Here is a 19,340-nt window from a genome sequence, read left to right on the forward strand (position 1 = left end):
TTGTCTATTCCAGTCCTCTGCACTTTTTTATTCTTTTTTTTTCTACTGAGGTATATGAGTTCCTTACATACTTTGGATATTAACCCCTTATCAGGTAGATGGTTTGCAAATATTTTCTCCTATTCCATAGGTTGCATTTTCATTTTGCTGATTGTTTCTTTTGCTATGTGGAAGCTTTTGAGTTTGATGTAGTCCCACCTGTTTATTTTTGCTTTTATTCCTTGTGCTTTTGGTGTCATACCCAAAAAATCACTGCCAGGACCGATGTCAAGGAGCTTTTACCCTACGTTTTCCTCTAGTAGTCTTAAAGTTTCCGGTCTTACATTGAGGTCTTTAACCTATTTTGAATTAATTTTTGTGAGTGGTGTAAGATAGGAGTGCAGTTTCGTTCTTATGCATGTGAATATCTGGTTTTCCAACATTATTTATTGAAGAGACTATCCTTTCCCCACTGAGTATTCTTAGCTCCCTTGTCAAATATTAGTTGGCCATATATACGTGGATTAATTTCTGGGTTCTCAGTTTTGTTCCATTAATCTACGTGTCCATTTTTATGTCAGTACCTTACTGTTTTGTTTATTATATCTTTGTAAAGCAGGATATTTCAGACCACCTGAGGGGCCTGTGCAATGGTGTGTTGAAAAAACCATCTCCCCAAAAAAATAAAAACAAAACAAAAAAACAAACAAAAGAATCCAACCCTGATTTGTAGCATTTGCCAATTTCCATGGTGTAAACACTGTCACCTTGGCTGATGTCTAGCTTCCAATAAAAAAATCATTGAATGCAAAATTGGGAAGAAATGTGTGGTAGCACCACATTTTATATCATTTCCACGATACAAATACATAGATGTAAGTGACCTCAAAAACTCAGATAATAGCAAATGTGATAAAATAACCAGGAAGCATTGAATTTTGAGTGTATCTTACCCTTGTTTTCAATATAATTTAGCTATAATTTATATTAATTTTTAGTAATGGCTTTGTTTAACAACTGCCTCACAGGATTCCCGCAAATATAATAATCAGCTCCCACACGCCTGTATAAGCCGGCTCTAACACGTCAATGGGCCTGGCATCTTCAACGTAAAGTAACCGTGATCCTTGTCTAGAGAAATTCCTCACTGTCCCCTACTTCTCTGTTTCTTACAGATCAGCAAACAGCAGCTGCAGACAGTCAAGGACCGGTTTCAGGCTTTTCTCAATGGGGAAACCCAAATCGTGGCTGACGAAGCCTTTATGAATGCTGTCCAGAGTTACTACGAGGTAAGATTCACCGGGCAGAAGAATGCCAAGACTGCTTGAGCCTGAAGCTCAGGGTTTCTGAACTACTGGTCAGTGAGAATAGTAGCCTTGGCCTTCTACAGGGCCATCCCTCCTGAGGCCAAGGGGTTGGTAATTGGTTACAATTTAAAGGAAAACAGCATGTTGTTCGGTGGGGTATGGGGGGAGTGGGGAAGAAAGGCTACTGTTTGCCAACCGATTGTTATAACAGGCAGAGTGGTGAGTGCTTTATGTACCATTTCTTGTTTAATCTTGACAACAGTCTTTGAGTTAGGTACTGCTATTATTCCCATTTTACTGATGAAGAGACTGAGGCTCAGAGAAGTTAGGTTAATTACTCAAGGTCACACAGCTGTTAAAATGCCACAGGCTAAGACTTGAACTCACTTGGAAGCATTTTCCCACCACTTACCCACTTTCTAAAGGATGGCAACACCTCCAAAGGATGTTGCCTTCACTAGCTTCCTTGTTCTTTCCATTAAAATGGTACTCTGAGTTCTTTTCTGCAAGTTAGAACAGCATCCAAAATGCAGCACTGTTCTCAGGTGGAAACCTATACGTGAGAAAATATATCCTGAGTATATACCATAAGTGAATTTTCACCTCTAGACTTCAGAGGTTTATTTATCAGTAAAGTGAAGTTGGAATTCCACTAGTATTTTAAATTTTGTAGTTATTCTTTCAGAATGTTCACATTTGCTATTGTTTGTACGTCATTAATGAAGTGAACATGCCATATCTTCCTATTGGTAATGTTTACCTCACATACATATCATTTGGTCTTTGAAAGACATTTAACTTTATATTAATCTATTTTCATCTGAACCAGATATTCTCTGTATCTGGAATCCTGTGCCCCAAATGTCTTACCTATTGTCAAGGCTAGATTAAAACCATTAGAAACCAACCCCTAAACATTAAAAAACTGATGGAATCCTGCCGTAAGCAATTCAACCTAAAAAAAATAAATTGTGAAGTAGGTGTTAGGAAACCCAACAAACTTCTGATTTTTCCCCCATGGGATTGCTTTGCTGATTTTCTTCCTTCCTTTCTTTTTTCAATTATTAGGTAGAAAATTATTTTAAAACAAAAACATAGGTGCTCCCACTTTGCTGCTCCTCCAAGTACATGCTTCTTCTGACCATTGGGTGCTCCATTTCTCAGTAGATGCTTTAAAAATGTTATTTGATTGATTTGGTAAAACTCTCCTTCCTATTGCTAGAGCACTTGACTCCTTCTTTCATAGAGAGAGTGGAGCAGGATTGCAATTAGATCTTGTGAAAATATTATTGATTTGTTTGCTAATTAGCCTTTAATAGTAAACAGCCTTTGTCTCTGTGATGTTTGCTGGGTCCATCCACAGACTCATCTTGCACACCGTTTCCTCAATGAAATTTCTATTTGTATCTGTTTTAGACATCTGGTTTGTTTTCGTATGTGTCAAATTTAAACATTTTTTCATTAATACAAGTAGTATTAATGATTGCCAATAAGGGTCGAACTTGGTGCTTTATCTGATGTGACACATTTTTTGGTTGGATTTAAGGGAGAGTGGAAATGAGGTTTGTAATCACAGTGGTGGTGTGGTAGTGAATAACCTAAATATATTTAAGAAAAGTTCTATTTAGAAACCACCAGGGAATGAAATTAATTTTTCCCCCTTTTGTGAAAATCCAAAAACCAGTTGAGACCAGGTAGTTCCTTATCAATAGTTCTCCATGTTTAAAGTCATTCACCAGTTTGTAAACTTGTAGATTGCAGATATTAATGAGAAGGCTCATTTGACTAATGATATAAATTACAAGAAAGTGCCACTTCTGTCTATTAATTAAATTTGAAAATTAATAGTCATCAACTTGCTAATGAGTCTCTGGAAATTACCACGACATCTATAGTGATCCTGATATTTTCCTGTATCGTGGCTAGTTTATTTGAAAGAGCTTCCTTTAAGTCTGGTGAGAATACAGACATTAAGAAATTACTGAATATTTAATATTAAGATCTGAGTAACAGGAAATAATGTGGGGTATTAATTATTTACCATATTCATTAGCAAAGCTTTAGAGAGTCTTAAGATTCATGTTTCCTGGGAAGCCAAATCCTCTGAAACAGAGGTCCCCTGTCAAGGGATCAGGATTAATCCTTCACTGGGGAGCACTCCAGGTTGATTACCCATCCCTTTCTCTCTCTCCCTCTACTCTTGGGCAGTGGAGAAGCTCATATCTCTTTCTCTGCCCTCCTCTGGGATGTAGTTGTTTCCCTGTTAGTATCTGTCCCAGGCAGGACTCTTTGGATTACAAGTACAGACACCTAGGTCAAACTGGCTTAAGCCAAAAATGAGATTTGTTTGCCCAAGCAGCTTAAAAGTCCAGGGATAGATCTGGCTTTAGCTGGATCAATGTGGCTGGATCCAGAGACTCCAAAGATGCCATCAAGGTGGGTAGCTTTCCCCCCACACCTCGGCTTTGTTCTTCCCTGGTTGGCTGCATTCTTGGGCAGGTTCTTTCTATGTGAACAACACTGGAAGTTCCCATCCTACCAGCTTAGCAACTCCAGGGGCAAAGAGAGTACTTCTTTGCTGAGAGTCCCAGCAAAAGGCCCCAGGTGACTTGGTTGGACCAACATGGGCCCTGTGTCCATTCTTGAACTAATCACTATAGATGAGGGGTGGCAAAGACCCAGGACAGATACCATCGCTGGAGCCAGAGTGCAGGCTCGGTCGTACTGGAACCGTTTGTGTTGAAAATGGCCTGGTTTCCCATCAAGAAATTGGGTGTGCTTCTGAACAGAAGAAGGGGGAATGTGTGCTCAACAGGCAAAACCAACAGGTACTCTCCTTCTAAATTCTCAACCGCCACCCCTCACATACACACACACACACGCACACACGCGCGCACACTCACACATGCTCCACTGTTTGTATAAACACTGACACATCCCAATTTACCAGTGAAAATGAAAATTTTAAGAAAACCAAACTTTTTCTCCAGAAACTGACTATAGTCAGTGACTATAGATTACTATAGTCACTTACTAAAGTCAGTTTCAGGCAGTGGCATTGTTTTGCTAAGTCAATAATGGTTTGTCAACTTGCTAGAGTAGTAAAGAGCAATTTTTTAAAAATAAAGGGAGTGGGGAGCCACTGTCCTTCTGCCATCTGTGCCCACCCACATCCAGCCCAGTCTGGCCCCAGCTGGCCAGCACTCCTTGCAAGCTGGCCTCCAGGATAGAGGGAGACCAAGGTTCCCTATGGCTCTCGCGAGCGTGCAGGTTTATTTTGTCCTTCCCTGGTGGCCCTGATTGGCAGAGCAGATCAAGCAGAGCAGGAGATTAATCCTTTAATCTCTTTCACTGTGGCTTTGAGGGTGGGCACTGAGATGGATGCTCTGAGATCTGGCCCAGCAACTTTATCCTGTTTTCACAGCCACAGTCCTAAGCCATCAGAGAGCCCACCCTTTTCTCAAGGGCCCCCTCATCTTTTCTAACTCTCAGCTCTTTTAAGACAAATTGTGAAACATAAGCCCTCCCACCCTCCATCCTCACCTCCCTCCCCATCTCCCTGCTTAATTTTGGTTCCTTCACACGCTGGCCCCGACATCATAGAAAAGAGGTGGATGGAAAGGTCTTACAGAACCTTCCTCACTGAGATCCTGCCCGGATGGAAACATGGGGAGATATGGTGGGAAGAGGGAGTGTAGAATAAGGGAGAAGACATACCAACACTCATTTTAGAACAGGACAGCCGATATCTGGACTTCCGCCAGCGCCACTGTTATGGCTGAGTTTTGTTTCGTTTTGGTTTTAGCTGATCTCCTCTGACAAAGCCCCAGTTAGTTTTTGTCCAACTAGATTTGAATGGCGTATCAGACACAATTCTTCGGTTGCTAGCAAAAGAAACTGACTGTGGCTGAATTAGGCCCTAATAATAACAACAACTGTTGTTTTATTATTAAAGGAAACAACCAACCTAAAGAAAAGATGGAAACCAGGACAGCTTAGCCTCAGGAAGCCGGGTAGCAGGATTTAACGCACACACCATCACTGGTATGAATCTACTCCAACCCCATTCCATTCTTACGCCTCCCTGCTCTGAATCTGAGCACCAGAAGGGGAAGTCTGATCGCCAGTCACAGGACCTTGTCCTTCCTTTGCAAGGTCCTGTGATTGACAGTCCCACTAAAACTGTGTGCAGTGACAAAGGTGTTTTCGGACTGAGGTGCTGTCATCAGAAGGGGACAGACGGTTGGCAGGCAGAAACTGCAGGTGTTCTCTGCATAGGGTGACAAACGTCCGTTTGTCTTTATGACTGACCTTATTTTAATCTAAGAAAAGTAGATGTCAGGTCACACCTGGCTATTTTTCTAAAATAAAGCTATAGGGCTTCCCTGGTGGCGCAGTGGTTGAGAGTCCGCCTGCCGATGCAGGGGACACGGGTTCGTGCCGCGGTCCGGGAAGATCCCACGTGCCGCGGAGCGGCTGGGCCCGTGAGCCATGGCCGCTGGGCCTGCGCGTCCGGAGCCTGTGCTCCGCAATGGGAGAGGCCACAACAGTGAGAGGCCCGCGTACCGCAGAATAAAATAAAATAATAAAAATAAATTTAAAAACAAAATAAAGCTACACATTTTCCAATAAGCAAAACCACTCTGATTCCTCAGTGGCCTTGAAACAGATATATCCCTAGGAAAAGAGTAACTAGCCATTCTAAAGGCATTCATTCTTGTGAAAAAAGCCAGGCAAGGAAGGGGGGGGCAGAGGGCCAAGTGGTTAGGAGGATGAGGTGAGTGTCCAAGAGACGTGGAGTTGAGCTCCATTTCTGCTGCACACGGGCTGTGAGACCTCAGCCACGTCTGAGCCTCAGCTTCTTCATCTGTAGTAGGATCTTGCTTGCATAATTGTTGTCAAGACTAAATTACACACACACACACACACACACACACACACACACACACACACACGCAGACACACAACCTCCCTGTAAATCTAGCAACTGGAAAGTGCTATGCTGAATATATTAAGGTTAGGGGGGAAGAGTGGTGGTGTGGTGCCCACGTGCTGTATAGAAATAAATGAGAGGGACTTCCCTGGTGGCGCAGTGGATAAGACTCTGCACTCCCAACGCAAGAGGTCCGGGTTCAATCCCTGGTCAGGGAACTAGATCCCACATGCGTGCTGCAACTAAGAGTTCTCATGCCACAACTAAGGAGCCCATGTGCCACAACTAAGGAGCATGCTGGCCGCAACTAAGACCCAGTGCAACCAAATAAATAAATAATAAATATTAAGAAAAAAAGAAAGAAAGAAATAATAGAGGAGAGTTGAAAGTTATGGAATCAATCCACTTCCTAGTTTGGGGCCTGGACATTGGGTGTGGAAGATACAAGGCCAAGGCAGGGCAAAAAGGCATAGAAAGGGGAAAGAAAACTACTTTTGTTCCTAATCTACCATCACGTACCACAGCTCATGGCCCCAGATGTGATTCCTAAGTTTGCCCAAGATAACCTTACTTTCTGGTGAAGAATAACTTTAAGATCCAAAGATGCTTTTTATTTTAGAAATTGACATGCACCTTGCCTCAGTGAAGGTAAAATTTCTCATTTTTCCATGTAGAAAGGGGTGTTTTAAATGACTGTGAAAGTCAAACATGCCAAATATAAAAATAGACAATGTAGGGAAAAATGTAAATGAAATGGTTAAGAAAAATACCTGTAATCCCATGATCCTAGACAACCACTATTACATTTTGGCATATATCTTTCTAGGTATTTTTCGATGTGTCTATACACATAAAGATAGCTCCTTGATTTCCATGTTAAGATGGAAAGTAACTAAAAAATATTAGTAACCCACTTGTTTCATTTCACAGTTGTTTTCTATCTTCTTTCGACTTCTGCAAAAGTCACACATATGATATACTCTCATCCGTAAACAGTGTTATTACCTGTGATGTTCTCAATCAAGGGTTATGCTCCTATGCCCCAACCCCACTTCACTCCTACCATTGGAAGTCTCTGGTTTAACAGCATATCATGGACATCTTTTGTGGGTTTTTTTTTTTATTGGAGTTTAGTTGATTTACAATGTTGCATTAGTTTCAGGTGTACAGCAAAGTGAATCTGTTATACATATACATACATCCACTCTTTTTTAGTTTCTTTTCCCATATAGGTCATTACAGAGTATTGAGTAGAGTTCCCTGTGCTGTACAGTAGGTCCTTATTAGTTACCTATTTTATATAGAGTAGTGTGTATATGTCAATCCCAATCTCCCAATTTATCCCTCCCCCCCCTTACCCCCTGGTTACCCCCTGGTAACCATAAGTTCATGGACATCTTTTGATGCTGATGAAAAAAAATGGCTTCATGATACTCTCTTTAAAAATAACAGGTAACTTTTATTACATTCTTGTAGTAGAACACCATGCTTACCAATCGACATTCATTGTCTCACTGAATCTTCACTCCAATCCTACACGGGAGGGTGATTGTGATTCCCATTTGAAAGATGATAAAACTGAGGCCCAGAAAGATGGAGCAATTTGCTCAGCTGACAAAGCTAGCACCTGGTGGAACCAGGATTTGATCCCAGGTCATCTGACACTAAAGCCCACTGCTCCCATTATGTATGTGCCATTCATTAGTAAAGTTCATTAGTAACCTGGTTGTTGTAGGTTTTTAAAATCTTATTTACTCTAGCATCTAGGTATTTTTCTTATTTATGTTGAAATGATGTGCTTTTGTAGAGCAGGAAAGGATCCATCTTGTGTTCTCAGCCTGTCTGTAAAGAAGCAGGAGCTGGGTCAGCTTTACCCCGTATTGTCTACAATCATCAATTACCGACGTGCTTGTGTGTTTCTAAAACAACCTTGAGGTTGCTTGGCTCTGGCGATGGAGCAAAGGACTGATGGTTGGGGTCGAGTCGCTGAATTGACTGCCCTTCCCCATTCCGTATTTATTTGTTTATCTGCCCTCTCCCATCATGACCTGCCTGTCTGAGAGTTGGCAGAGGGGTGGGGAGGATTATGGATGTGCTGCATAGAGCTGTGCCTGGAGTTGAACACTCTCGCAACAGCTACCAAAAAATGAAACAGAAAACAAAACCCAAAGTACCCGATAGAGCTCCCGGTCCAAATGAGTTTCAGGGGTCGTTTTAGAGACACACAAGCACGTCACTGGCCCCACTTCCCTTCTGACAGACTGAGAAGCCAAGACAGATGATGTGCCTGGAAAATTAGTTTTCTGCTACCGCCCTCTCTCCCCGTGGCTGTCTTGCTGCCTTTTGGTACTTGGTTGTCACCTCAATGTTCTGCCTCCTTCTCTATGCTCTTGACATTCCACTCATCTCCTTTCGTTCTGGGGCCTGGCAGTCATATCCTACTTGTGGACAGAGGGAGCCTTCCGGTTTTCAGAGTCCTTTCAGTTTGGTCCTCATCAAAGAAGGCTGGCTGGGGGAACCCCGTGCGATGGCAAAGGAGAGCGTGGTTGATAGAAGTTAAGTGACTTATCTAAAGCCATCTGCTGGTAGTTCAACAAATATTTATTGAGTGGTTACTGTGTACAAAGGAAGGGACTGTGGGAAACAGATAATGTGCTCAGGGTCCAGGGGTTACCCGTTATGGGACCAACATGCCAATATCCTCATTTCTTACCCCCTGTTGTCAGGTCCCATGGGAAAATGTAGCGTCGGTCAATCGTTTTAAGAGACCAGTATATTGTGCTTGTTGGTTTCTCCTTTACCTTCGTTCCCCCATCCAGATATAATCTCCATAGGTCTCTGCTTTGAGATGTCTGCTTTGTTCGTGTCGTTCATTCACTGATTCTGTCATTCAACGTAGCACCAGCTATGTGCCAGGCACTGTCTTAGGCACTCGGAAGAAATAATAGAAAAAAAGCAGCTACAATTCCTGCCTTCCTGGGACTTATAGTCTAGCTAGAGCCTCAGATATTAACTAAATAGTCACAGAGACAAATGAAAAATGGCAGCTGTGGAAGGGCTTTGGGAGAAAGGAATATGGTGCTGAGAGCTTATAATGGGTACCTGCTACAGGTCTGTGGGACACTGATATGGACAAATGGGAGGAGGGTATGGCTTCATCGTTGATTGAATGTTTTTAAGTCACCTCTGATAGTCGTTAGCGCTGACAACGAAGAATTAACCCCTTTGCATCCCTGCCACCATCATCACTCGCCTATGCTCATAAGGTGTCTCTCAGCTGGCCTCCTGCCTATACTCTTGTCCCTCTTCAGGTCTGCTTTCCACATTAAATCCAGAGAATGTGAACTTGATTGTGTCACATCCCAGCTTAAAGCCTTCAATGGCTTCCCAGTGCCCTTTGGATGAAAACTAATGGGTTTTTTTTTGTTTTTTTGCGGTACGCAGGCCTCTCACTGTTGTGGCCTCTCCCGTTGTGGAGCACAGGCTCCGGACGCGCAGGCTCAGCGGCCATGGCTCACGGGCCCAGCCGCTCTGCGGCATATGGGATCTTCCCGGACCGGGGCACGAACCTGTGTCCCCTGCATCGGCAGGCGGACTCTCAACCACTGTGCCACCAGGGAAGCCCAAAACTAATGTTCTTAATGGGGCCTCCCACGCCCTTGGCCATCTGGTCCCTTCTGCCCATCTTATACTGGTCATTCTCTTACCCCTCACTGCCACAGCCATACTGGCTTCTCCTTATTTTCTCAGATCCTCAGTGTATTTACACATACTGTTCCTTCTTTCACTCTTTTCCTACCCATCTTTCACATTTCATGTCTCCTCCAGGAAGGCTTTCCTAACTGCATATTGGAATATATTCCTGGCTACGGGCACCCATGAACCTGTGTATTTACCCTTGGCTAGCACTTGTCCCAGATTGTAATGATGTTTGTATGGGATGATTAGGACAATGTCATGGAGGCACGAGGGCTGGATCAGCATCTGTTTTGCTCCCCACTGTAACCCTGGCACCTGGCACGTGCCTTCCCCCAGTGAGTGTCCAAAGAAAGGGTGAATGGGCTCATGGAGAAGAGTATAAACATTACAGCTGAAAAGACAAGCTCAAACTTTTATAGTTCAACTCCCTCAGTGTACAGAAAAGAAATTAGAGGATCAGAGAAATGAGGTAACTTACCCAAGGTCACACAGCAAGTTAGTGGCAGAACTGGCCTGGGATCATGGTTTACAAGTCTTGTCACAATGTTATACTGCCTCTCCAGAAAGTTCCTCGTTTGCTTCACAACTTTGATGTTCTTTGAGATCTAGACCTATAGCTGAGACACAGGGTGTTACATGGAGAAACTACCTGCATTAAGCATTACAGATTTTCGGGTGAATTCCTAGCTCATTAAAGCTCGTAAGGCCTGAGGATTCATTTGAAACTTTTTTTTTCTATAATTGATTTTTAAATGAACTCTAAGGTCTCAACTGAGTACCAGTTCCCAGGCACAGTGGAGCTGGCCATGGCCTCTAGCCTGTGAAGCAAACCCTCAGCCCCCCTTCTCTCTAAATTAGTTAATTCAATTGACAATAAATGGAACCCATCTTTCTAACATCTCTCCTCCCCAAGGAAGGCTTTGTGATGAAGCAGAAGGCAGTGAGATACCCCTCAAGCAATTGCCTACCAAAGGCATCCCCTGAAATCTGACAGGGGAGTGAACATTTCTTCCACCTCTGGAAGGCTATTTGTGCACCTACTGAAGTGTGACCAGGACACAGCTCAGAAGTGTCAGACGTTTCCTCTTTGTGAATGGGAAGCAGCAGCTTCACTGCCTTGTATGACACCCTAGAACTGTATAGCTTGTATAAGCTCCCGAACGGTGGGCACTGGGGTGAAAGCAAACTGTTCTTAATGGCTGCTTCATCCCAGGACCCAGGCAGCACCAGCAAAGCAACCAGGGGTTCTCCCACCAGGCAGGTGAGACCCGTAGGAAAGGGAGGAACCAGGGTGAAGTCAAAAGACCGTGCATTTAGAGCCAGCCAATTTGAGTTACCAAGAGCAAGTCCCTTCTCCTCTCCGGAGTCTTGGTTTTTCCTTCTACAAAATGGATCGAGTCTAATGCCTTGTCATTCACTCTCAAAGCGCCAGGCTCCCCTCTAGAGATGGATGATATTTGGGGGAACAAGAAAGGCACAGTCCTTGCCCACGTGGAGTTTACATTTGGGGAGGGGAGACAGACATTAAATACATATTTACCTAATCCTTGTTCAATTTTAATTGTGATGAGTGTCACTGAGAGGCTAAAATGAGATGTAAATAGTGGACTATGTACTTTGTAAAGTGCTATGTACCAGACATCATGCCAGATACTTTACATATAAAAATAATAACAACCACAACAACTTATATGGCATTAATATGAGCCACTTTTTAAAGTGCTCATCATATATTGACTCATTTAATCCTCATTTAAAAACACTTGTGCTGTAGAAACTACTGTTATCCCCATTTTATAGATGAGAAAACTGAGGTACAAAGAGGTTGATTTGCCAAAGGAAATACGGCCACTAAGTGGCACAGAAAGGCCCCAGGCTGTGTGAGCAATTGAGTCTCTCCACTATATGCTGCCTCTCAGGATATGACTGTCTCATTTCATCCTTTCCACAACCTAGTAAATACCATTGTTATTCCCATTTTCCAGATTTGGACACAAAGGCAAAACATGCAAAGGCCCTCTCTCAGTTCCCACAGCTAGGAGGTAGCAGGGCAGGATGCGATTCACACTGGTGCCTCCTGGGAGGCTCGTGAGGGGGGGGTCTGCCCAGGCCCAGCCACCAGCCTCCAGCCTCACAGGGAGCGTGTTAACTGCCGGGTGGCTTCCTGATGTCTGTCCTGCCCTGCTCTTGCTCAGGTGTTCCTGAAGAGTGACCGCGTGGCCCGCATGGTGCAGAGTGGAGGCTGCTCTGCCAATGACTCGCGGGAGGTCTTCAAGAAGCACATCGAGAAGAGGGTGCGCAGCCTGCCCGAGATCGACGGCCTCAGCAAGGAGACCGTGCTGAGCTCCTGGATGGCCAAGTTTGATGCCATTTACCGCGGGGAAGAGGACCCCAGGAAGCAGCAGGCCCGGATGACAGCCAGCGCAGCTTCTGAGCTTATTCTGAGCAAAGAGCAACTCTACGAGATGTTCCAGAACATTCTTGGGATCAAGAAGTTCGAACACCAGCTCTTGTACAATGCCTGCCAGGTAAGGTGTCTGTCACCTGGGCCCAGAGCTGTGAGTAAAGCAGGGCCACATGATGATTTCTGTGTGCCCTAGGCATCACTGCCTTCATGTGCATTTCTTGATTAAAAAAAATTTTTTTTTATTACGTCTTATAGCTGCATTGGTAAAAGTTGAATATAATCCAGGCTAGAATATATTCAGGTTTTTCTTCTGATTTTTAAAAGAAATTTAAATGTTTTGTGAGCTCCTAAAAATCTCATGAACCCTGGGTATTATGTGTATTGTGTCTAAGGGGTCAATTGGCCCATGTGTGGTAAGTGCCAAAAGATCAAATTGATGGTGTTTTTTTTTTTGTTTGTTTTGTTTTAAAGATTATGTGCCTTTAAAATAGGTGGTATTTACCAGTTGAAGGGCTTGTACTTCCTCAGTTGGGGAGACAGCTGGACTTAGCACCTGGTCATCAAGTGAAATTATTTAAAACAGAAAGCTTCCAGAACACCTGAGTTTGTCATACCCATATGTTAGTCACATCTGAATTTCTGAGATGGCTAGCTGAGGCTCCACTTGGGCCCACCCCAAAAATGAACTTACATTTTTTCTGGATCACAGTTTGGGGGAGTGAAGTACCCTAGATCTTCATTGCCTGCGACCGTTTCCCCGTTACATTTCTTTATTCACCCACTATTTATTATGTGCCTACTTTGCAGTCTTTGCAGATTTTATTGAATGTTGCTTGGGAGCATTTTTAAAAGGCACGGTTGCAGCCCACAGCCCTAGATTCCAGTTCTGCATGCTCAGGGTAGGGCCCAGGAATCTGCATTTTAAACAAGCCCCCCCACTTCCTGGTAATTTTGCTGCCCTTTGCCTTTTAAGAACCATTATAAAAATTAAGCTGTGCCCTGGTTTCCCTGCACCAACTCTGCCCCTAAAGTTGGTAAAGTGAAGACACTGTAGTATATTGGCTAAGAGTTGTTCCTTGCTCAGAATCCAGCAGACCTAGGTAAATCTTAATATGGCCCCTCACTATCTTTGGGGCCGTGGGAGTTAGTTAACCTCCTCACATATGAACTTGGGATGCAACTGTTATGAGAATTCATGTGTATAAAGCCCAGAGTAACATGGGGCACTTTATAAATGGTAGCAGTTAAAGTATATTATAGTCTACTGGAAGAGGCAAAAAGTCAACAGACAACATCACAACAGTGCCATAAATGTTTTTTTGTTTTTTAATTTTTAATGTTTTAAAATTTATATTGGAGTATAGTTGATTTACAATGTTGTGTTACTTTCTGCTGTACGGCCCAGTGAATCAGTTATACCTATACATATACATATATCCACTCTTTTTTAGAATCTTTTCCCGTATAGGTCATTACAGAGTATTGAGTTCCTTGTGCTATACAGTGGTCCTGATTAGTTATCTGTTTTATATATAGTAGTGGGTATTTGTCAATCCCAGTCTCCCAATTTATCCCCCACCCTTCCCCCTTGGTAGTTTGTTTTCTCCGTCTGTAACTCTATTTCTGTTTTGTAAGTAAGTTCATTTGTATCCTTTTTTTTTAGATTCCACATATAAGTGATATCATATGATATTTGTCTTTCTCTGTCTGACTTATCTTCACTTAGAATGAGAATCTCTAGGTCCATCCATGTTGCTGCAAATGGCATTATTTCGTTCTTTCTTATGGTTGAGTCATATTCCACTGTATTTAAGTAAATGTTTAACATAAGAACTACAGGATTTTGAGGCTTCCTTATTCCTGCCTCCATGGCTACCCCCTAATTCAAGACACCTGCATCTTTTACCTGGATGAACAGTGTCTACCCAACCGGTAACCCTGCCTCCCTTCTTGCCCCATGATAATGCACCCATCACACACCAACTCAAGTGATCTTTTAAAATTGTAAATTGGATCATGACATTTCTGTGCCTAAAACCTTCCAGGGGCATCCCATCACCCCGAGAATGATATTCCAACTCGTCACTACGGCTGAGGAAGAACAGGAATCAGCCCTGATCATACCACTTTCCCTGCATGCTTACTCACTGGCCTTCTTTCTGTTTCCCCAACACATCAGATTGGTTCTGGGCCTTTGCATTTGCTCTTCCCTCAATTTAGAATGCTCTTTTGCCAAGACCTTTGCATGACTGGCACAGCTTAAATGTCAACTTCTCCAAGAGGTTTTCCAAGACCACCCCATCTAAAGTTCCCTCTTGCCACACACCTCATCAAGTCATTCTCTTTCCTATTCCCCTGTCCTATTTTTATCAAAGCCTTTACCACTATTTTCCATTTCTTGTTCATCTGTTTTTATCTGTTTGTTATCTGTCTCACCCTCCCCGCCCATCCTTCACCAAAATGTTGGCCTCATCAGGGTGGCAATTCATCTCTGCCTTATTTGCTAATATTTCCAATGCGTGAAATATTTACTGGCACAAAGTAGGTGTCCAGTAAATGCCTATTGAATTAATAGATGGATGATGGCAGTTTGTTTTACCTGGTTAGTAGGGTCTTATCAACCATTTCTTATCATCCAGAAATTTCTGGATGTTTTACTAAATAGGTATCTGTTTAGCATTTCATAATGTAATATATACATTACATTCAAAGGAATTCCTGACACCCTACATTCTTCTCAGCCCACTTCAATTCAGAGCACTTATTGCCTACCTGAAGGTAGAGAGTTTCTGTGATGGGCCAAGAAGTATTTTGAAATTCTCAAATAAGTCTCAATATGAAATTAAATTTAATTATTATTTTTAATTAAAATGGTACTGCATCCCATGTGGCACTTGTAGAATAGGGTAAACAAGTGGCATTACCATCCATCACCACCATCTTCTCTACATAAGAAGATGGGTTGTCATAGCTTCAAAAAGATTGACAATCACCCTGGGTGATAAGTAATACTCAAAATTAAAGAGTTAGTCAAGTGTTCCTAAACTTGCTAGGCATAAAGTGATTCTAGGAATTCATTTTTCTTCTTATTGCAGCAGCTAGCTTATCATGCAAATATTCTGTTCTTGCTCAGACATCAGCATCATTGGAAAGAGTCTATGCCTATGCCATTCTTACCATGATGGCTTTGAACTTGTTGAATAGGGTTAAGAGGCAGCACCTTATTTTGCTCTTTTCTCATAAAAAATGAATTAATTCGACACATATTTTCAACATCTGTTCTATGAGTTAGAAAAAAATATAATAATATAAAAGAATCATGTCCTCTCTCCCCAAAATAATGATTGTCCCCTTAGTTAAAAGAGAATTATAAGAAATATAAAGGGAAGTACTTCTTGGGACAGGAATACTTAAAGCATTTCTTATTATATTTTATACTCACACCTACATCTAATTATTGCTTCAGTGGTTCAACTCAGTAGAAATTAGGACAAGTAGCATATGAAGAAGAATATAACCCATAAATTAATTCTAAATACATGATTATTTTTAACTTTCATGTCTTTAGTCATCTGAGTTATACAATTGTATTGACAAATACCAGAAAAATGTTAAAAGAAATATAACATTGGTAATGATAATACATTACAAATGTTATAGAATTGGGTATTCTCATAACTTACTGGTGGAATAATTTATTGTGGTAAATTTTCTGTAGAATAATCTGTTAATTTGCAGCAAAACCCCTTTATAATGGGCAAACCATTTAACCTGGCAGCTCTCCCTCTAGGAATTTGTTATAAGGAGATACTTAGAGATGTGTACAAGAGTATTAAGTCCAAAGATGTTCATTGCAGCATTTTGTATGACAGTGAAAAAATGGAAGCAACTTTAATTCCCAGCAGTAGGAGATTAATTACCTAGATTTTGATTTAACTGTATGAGAGAATACTCTTCAGCCAATAAAATAACAGAAGAAGAAAGCTTACCACATGGGGAAATGTTCATGACATATTTCTAAGTGGAAAATCAGGCTATGAACCAGAGTGTGAAGACGTAATCCCACTTTTATGGAAAAAGTAGTGGATGGGTAAAAAAATAACATCTTCACTATGCTTATCTTTATGGATAGCATTATGGTTGATTTTCATGGTTTTCATTTGTGCTTTTCGGCGTTTCCAAATTTTCTGCCTTAAGCACATAGATATTTTGTAAATAGAAACAAATAGCAAAAGTCTCAACAAAGAAACTATCAAAACAATGGGATAGGGCTTCCCTGGTGGCGCAGTGGTTGAGAGTCCGCCTGCCGATGCAGGGAACACGGGTTCGTGCACCGATCCGGGAGGATCCCACATGCCGCGGAGCGGCTGGGCCCGTGAGCCATGGCTGCTGAGCCTGCGCATCCGGAGCCTGTGCTCCACTACGGGAGAGGCCACAACAGTGAGAAGCCCGCTTACCGCAAAAAAAAAGAACAAAAAAACCACAATGGGATAAGAAGAAAATTATCTTCAGCATTGTATTCTAGACTTCAGCCATTAGTATACCACCTTGATGATTTTTGCCATTTCCAAGTACTACCTGTGTGATTATTTATTTAATATTCCTAATTAAGCCAACTCCTAACTCACTTTTTAAGCCTATCTTTATTCTTAGAAGTAATATACGTGAAATCACAGCTTTGGTGTACTAGATCTTTTTAAACAATAGGCATTAAAGTGCAACATAACCATTAAAATAGAAACTCTTCGTTAGTCTGCCTCTTACTTCATCTCATGCCACCAGTGATACAGGAGACATGGCTATGGTGACCAGGGCCTTGAAATACTGACATTGGTGGGATAGATCCCTCTCATGCCATCCCTGAAAACAGTCCCAGACTGACGAGAACAGATTTCACCTGAAGTCTGTACTTCTCACACCCTGCAATCAGGTTTCAGAAATCATAGATTTACTTACTCGCTTTCTCAGAGCTTACACTCAGCTCTGCAGAATTCGATCCACTTGTAGGGACAAAGATACAGAACTGAAACTCGTATGGCTTATGTTCACACCTTGCTTGTATTGGTTTTTGTTTTGTTTTGTATTTTCTGGTCCTTCTCCTTACAAGACAGAGCAGTTCATAGGTGCTTCCAAATCCAGAAATATGCATGGTTCCTTGTATGCATATTGCATTTTAGGGGAAAGTGTAATCTGATTTCTGGTGCAGCTTTCTGATGGTTCCTATGATCTCTCTATGAGGTGCTGCTGGGAACTGCAGTTATTATCTCAAATGAGAAATGATGTTTAACAAAGAGTGATTCTATCACTTAGCATATCAGCTGTCTGTTATAACATGAACCGTGTCTATCAATCCATTTTTTAAAAAGGAAGCTTAATAAATGTCTCCATATTTACTCATAGAATTTTTTTTTTTTTTTGCGGTACGTTGGCCTCTCACTGTTGTAGCCTCTACCATTGTGGAGCACAGGCTCCGGACGCACAGGCTCAGCGGCCATGGCTCATGGGCCCAGCCGCTCCATGGCATGCGGGATCTTCCCGGACCTGGGCACGAACCTGTGTCCCCTGCATCGGCAGGCAGACTCTCAACCACTGCGCCACCAGGGAAGCCCCTACTCATAGAATTTTAAAAGTAGATGTGTTTGTTTGAGATTGCATGGGTCTGTCTCTTAGAAGAGTTTGCTCATACTCAACATAATCATTGTAAAATCATTGGAAACCCTTATTATGAAATCAGTGTTGTTTTTATTTTCCTAAACTCTTGAGAGGAAGCAGTCAGTTATGTAGCTATTTGAGCATTTGAGTTGAATTCTAAACCTAACTCAAAAAATGTAGGATAACCTCTTTGAGAATGGGTGTTATCATCTGAGAAATGAGACTAATATAGACCTGCTTTCCATTTTCATAAAATGCAAAGATGATGATGATGTATTTTAAAAGTTTAAAGAATGCAAAGCACTGTTTTTCCTCATTCCTTTAGTAGCCTCCACATCTGGAGTTGACTTAATGACCAGTTAGGTGTACCAGATGTCTGCAACTTCCTACCCCCTCTTCTTAATTTTATGAGTTATCCTTAATTGCTTTGTTCTGAAATGCATGGGCATTTCCCCTTGAAAAACACCTCTGAGATGTTTTCACTTTCATATGTTTTAAAATGAAGATAAATCCTTCTTAGGGAAGCAACACAGCTAATTTTCAAGGGGATATGGATGAGTACAAGCTAAGAAAGTTAGTTGTTTCTTCATGTTTCAGTTCTGCTTTTTGAGAACAGCATTTCTGGTTGTGCCCTTACTGATCTCACCTGTAGCTCCTGGAAACATCAGTAGTATGACCCTAACCTTCTCCTCAGACATCATTTGTGTCTCCTGGGCAGCAGGGATAACATACACACTCTTAACTAATTGAAGATGACAGTATTCTCTTCATTTATCTTCTCTCGATTTCTAGAGATTTTTCACATAATCCAGAAGACTTGACTGGAGGCACATGGAATATAATTTCCCAATCTATAAACATCTTCGCATTTTCAATATTAAATTCCCCACCATTACTGAATTACTAACTTTCTTAACATTTCCTTTACTATCCTCCAATCCATCCTTGATGTGCCTTTGATGGTGTGGTTATCTTATTACAGGGCTCTCTCTTCCTTGGACTTGATTAACCCTTGGCAGCTTTTCAGTTTATTAGACTGAGGAGAAAACTCAAATTGTCAGCTTTCAGCTGTGACCCAGATTACTGGGTTGTATCTATACCTCATTATAGAGTCTTTCATCTCTATAGAAGTGCATATCTTTTTCCTAATTCAGAAGTTTCCAGAAGATCTGTTGTCTCAGAATTTGCTTCATGGCCAGGCTGTATTTCTTAATCACTTTTCCTGGCCCTCTGGCAGCAATACAGTTCTTTGTACCTAATGGTCTTTCAATAAATATCTATTGAAGAAGTGTTTTAAAATCTGAGTGTGTGGACATGGCAGTCTAGTATTAAACACTTTTATTTAGCAACATACTTTCATTAT

General features: G+C 41.8%; 1 protein-coding gene across 11 annotated transcripts in view; it reads left to right on the forward strand.

Moving 5' to 3' along the window:
- Positions 1-19,340, forward strand: part of CADPS (calcium dependent secretion activator) — a 485,320-nt gene that overhangs the window by 110,548 nt on the left and 355,432 nt on the right. For all 11 annotated transcript variants that reach the window (XM_082638330.1, XM_082638328.1, XM_082638325.1 and 8 more), the window contains exons 2-3: positions 1,155-1,268; positions 12,114-12,446. In XM_082638330.1, coding sequence (XP_082494456.1) covers positions 1,155-1,268; positions 12,114-12,446 — 447 coding nt within the window. The remainder of the gene's footprint in view (positions 1-1,154; positions 1,269-12,113; positions 12,447-19,340) is intronic.

The sequence above is a fragment of the Mesoplodon mirus genome, assembly GCF_964341445.2.
Source record: "Mesoplodon mirus genome assembly, chromosome: 12".
Classification (NCBI taxonomy): Eukaryota; Metazoa; Chordata; class Mammalia; order Artiodactyla; family Ziphiidae; genus Mesoplodon; species Mesoplodon mirus.